The sequence below is a fragment of the Zingiber officinale genome, chromosome 3B, assembly GCF_018446385.1.
Source record: "Zingiber officinale cultivar Zhangliang chromosome 3B, Zo_v1.1, whole genome shotgun sequence".
NCBI lineage: Eukaryota > Viridiplantae > Streptophyta > Magnoliopsida > Zingiberales > Zingiberaceae > Zingiber > Zingiber officinale.
The window spans coordinates 96891750-96895028 of NC_055991.1; the positions used below are offsets into that span (position 1 = coordinate 96891750).

Sequence of the window (3279 nt, forward strand, 5' to 3'; positions counted from 1 at the left end):
GATACTGGCGCTTTCAGAGAGGTTTTGTAGGATACTTTCGGTGCCTTTTGGCACCTGCTAATTCACACAGATTTATCCATATCATCAAAGGAAGCTTCGTCACCCGTTCCCAACGAGGAAGCAAATTTTAGACTCGGCACAAGTGATTGACAATTTTCTAGCTAAGTTGGCTAGCTCTATCCTCCCTTATCTCGTCCAAATTGAAGGTGAAATGCAAACCATATATAAAGCAAACTTCATCTTCTTATCTCAAAGCGGCACGAATCAATATGGTCCAAGTAAAACAACAACAATAGAATATGCAAATTAAAATCCTCTTATCCTCTAGCACATGTATAATCAATAAATCGAGAAAACACATTGCTAGTGCCACCCAATTACCTCAAAAATGGCGAAGCCAATATCGATCCAAGTGTGGAATCCCAATGGCAAGTACAGAGTCGTTAGTACCAAATCCATGCCCGGAACTCGGTGGATCCGCCTCTTGACTGACCAAGACTGCCGCGTTGAGGTAGTTATAACAGCATCTCTGATATTAATCTCTATATCTTGATCGACTCGACTTTGTCTTCGTAGATATGCACAGAAAAGAAAACCATACTATCGGTGGATGACATCGTCGCACTAATTGGAGATCGGTGCGATGGAGTAATTGGACAAGCAAGTACACTGTGTTGTCGCCTTATACAAGAATCCTTTAGCTGCTCTATTGATCTTGATAACCTTGTAATCTGTGGGACATGCAGTTAACGGAGGACTGGGGTGATGCGTTGTTTTCTGCTCTGAAGAGAGCCGGCGGAACTGCTTTTAGTAACATGGCTGTTGGCTACAATAATGTTGATGTCGGCGCCGCTAACAAGTATGGAATTGCTGTTGGGAACACTCCTGTAAGTTATGTCAGAACTGCTTTTATTTATTTTTGTTTAGTTAATTTATCTTTTGCTGGATGATCTTTTTCATGTTGTAGGGAGTTCTCACAGAGACAACGGCAGAATTGGCTGCCTCGCTTTCACTAGCAGCTGCCAGAAAAATAGTTGAAGCAGATCAGTTCATGAGAGCTGGCTTATATGATGGATGGCTTCCCCATTTGTATGCTCTTGTTAATACTTGTCCTGTTTCCGTGCTTCTCAATATTAGTTAACACACTGAAACATTCATCTTAACATGATGGCATGGTCAGTGCTTTGATGAAGTTTATAGAGTTAAATCTTACCATAAAATGATTCAGGGCTTTGATGAAGTTTGCGAAACCTTTCTTCTTGAACTGAAGTATGAATTTAACATGATCATATATTGCTTATGCTAGGTTCGTTGGAAACCTACTCAAAGGACAGACAGTGGGAGTGATTGGAGCTGGTCGTATCGGGTCTGCGTACGCTAGGATGATGGTAATTCTTTAGTGACTACTTTTACCCCATAACTTGTTGCTACATCTCATGCATGCACTTTAATTTATCCAGCTAACATTAGCATCAGAAGAGATTTCCCAAAGATGAATCTATTTAACGTTGCTTCTTAATTTCTTCCTTGGACAGATTGAGGGCTTCAAGATGAACCTGATATACTATGACCTGTATCAGTCGACAAGGCTAGAGAAGTTCGTGACAGGCATGCTGTCATCACCTTTTTTTCTCTTATTTAATAATTATTAAAATCCATTTGATTTGAAGTTAACTAGACTGTTCATTTCGGTGCATATTCAGCATATGGACAGTTCCTACAAGCAAATGGTGAACAACCTGTTACATGGAAAAGAGCTGCGACCATGGAGGATGTGCTCAGAGAGGCTGATGTAGTAAGAATTCATACATCGCATGCATTCTATGCCATGTTAGCAGAGCTGGTTATATTAGAGTGGAAATTAAATTGTATTGGATAGATTTAATAATTTGTTTATAGATGAATCATGTAGTGAATACCAAGGAGTTGGAACAAAGCCAACGAACGGTGATAGTGATATGATACTCTTTTGTGGTTTGGAAAGAAAGTTATTTTGCTAGCTAGATATATATACTTAAATATAAGTGGAACTAAGTCCATTCAATTTGTAGATAAGTCTTCATCCTGTGTTGGACAAAACTACATATCACCTTATAAACAAAGACACGTTGGCCATTATGAAAAAGGTGAACCTTGTGCTGTATTTTCTATAAATAGAGTCAAGAAGAATGGTATATAATTGTTGGCCTCCTGCAGGAAGCAGTACTGGTGAATGCAAGCCGAGGACCAGTTATCGATGAAGCTGCTTTGGTTGAACATCTGAAGGCAAATCCTATGTTCCGTGTAGGTCTCGATGTTTTTGAGGTAATTATGCGAGGATCAGTTCAACACTTATGATTGGCGACACTGTCGAGTAAATTGAAAATCTGTTTTGCTCTTCTGCACAGGATGAGCCAAAGATGAAACCTGGTCTTGCTGAACAGAAAAATGCAGTTGTTGTGCCACATATTGCCTCTGCATCTAAGGTGACAGACAACACACAGATTGATGCTTAATTCGGCCAACTTTGAGCAACCTAACTTATTTTGTTTCCTTGAAATTCTTGATATAGTGGACGCGTGAAGGAATGGCCACTCTTGCTGCTTTAAATGTTCTTGTAAGTTCACTGTGTCACTTGATTGTTTATTTATGACAAGGAAATTAGAAATTATATATAATCCTTCTTAGAGACTTCTCTAGGAAAATTCTCCTTAATCCTGCTATATTATATTTATTGCATGCAGGGAAAGATTAAAGGGTATCCAGTTTGGGGGGATCCAAATCGTGTTGATAAATTCTTGGATGAGAAATCTCTAGTTCCTGCAGCATGTCCAAGCATTGTTAATGCTAAACAGCTTGGTATTATTCCGACTTTTATCTTAATTTATTTTCAACTCTCTTCTTGTGGAACACTTTCATTAATTTGGCAAATAATTTATTTTGTAGACCTGCCAGTTTCAAAACTGTGATGCAATACAAGATAAACACAGCAGATGAAAGGCTTTTTTATTATTTAGACACAAGGGGATATATATCTAGCCACGATGTATATGGCTGCCACACAGTTCTTATTATTTATCAGATATGCTTTCCCGTGCAAGGATGAGCAAACCGCCCCAAATCTTGCTCCAATTTAGCTAAAGAAATTCCATTGAATTGGATTTTAGGTTCTTTAGAATAACATTGACGTTCAGTGACATGTTTCAATTCTATACATAAAATTTGATAATTCCCATCCAAATCAAACTCAATATAGATATTAAAAGTACACATTGAAGTTTGAATACACACATTAAACAA

At 38.3% G+C, this 3279-nt stretch overlaps 1 protein-coding gene across 3 annotated transcripts; it reads left to right on the forward strand.

The window, feature by feature from the left end:
• The first annotated feature begins 336 nt into the window (after positions 1 to 336).
• On the forward strand, positions 337 to 3079 carry LOC121967144 (glycerate dehydrogenase HPR, peroxisomal). 3 transcript variants are annotated; one of them, XM_042517192.1, is made up of 14 exons: positions 337 to 511; positions 577 to 660; positions 747 to 887; positions 968 to 1089; positions 1307 to 1388; positions 1536 to 1608; positions 1704 to 1795; positions 1900 to 1947; positions 2052 to 2126; positions 2197 to 2304; positions 2388 to 2465; positions 2552 to 2596; positions 2724 to 2838; positions 2926 to 3079. In XM_042517192.1, the coding sequence occupies exons 1-14, from the start codon at positions 389 to 391 to the stop codon at positions 2946 to 2948; spliced, it is 1209 nt and encodes a 402-aa protein (XP_042373126.1). In that variant the 5' UTR covers positions 337 to 388; the 3' UTR covers positions 2949 to 3079. The 3 variants fall into 3 exon arrangements, 2 of the variants coding, with proteins under 2 accessions (XP_042373126.1, XP_042373127.1); XM_042517193.1 differs by lacking the exon at positions 1900 to 1947 and having other exon boundaries at positions 338 to 511; XR_006107657.1 differs by lacking the exons at positions 2552 to 2596; positions 2724 to 2838; positions 2926 to 3079 and having other exon boundaries at positions 1704 to 1830; positions 1913 to 1974.
• The last annotated feature ends 200 nt before the right edge of the window (positions 3080 to 3279 follow it).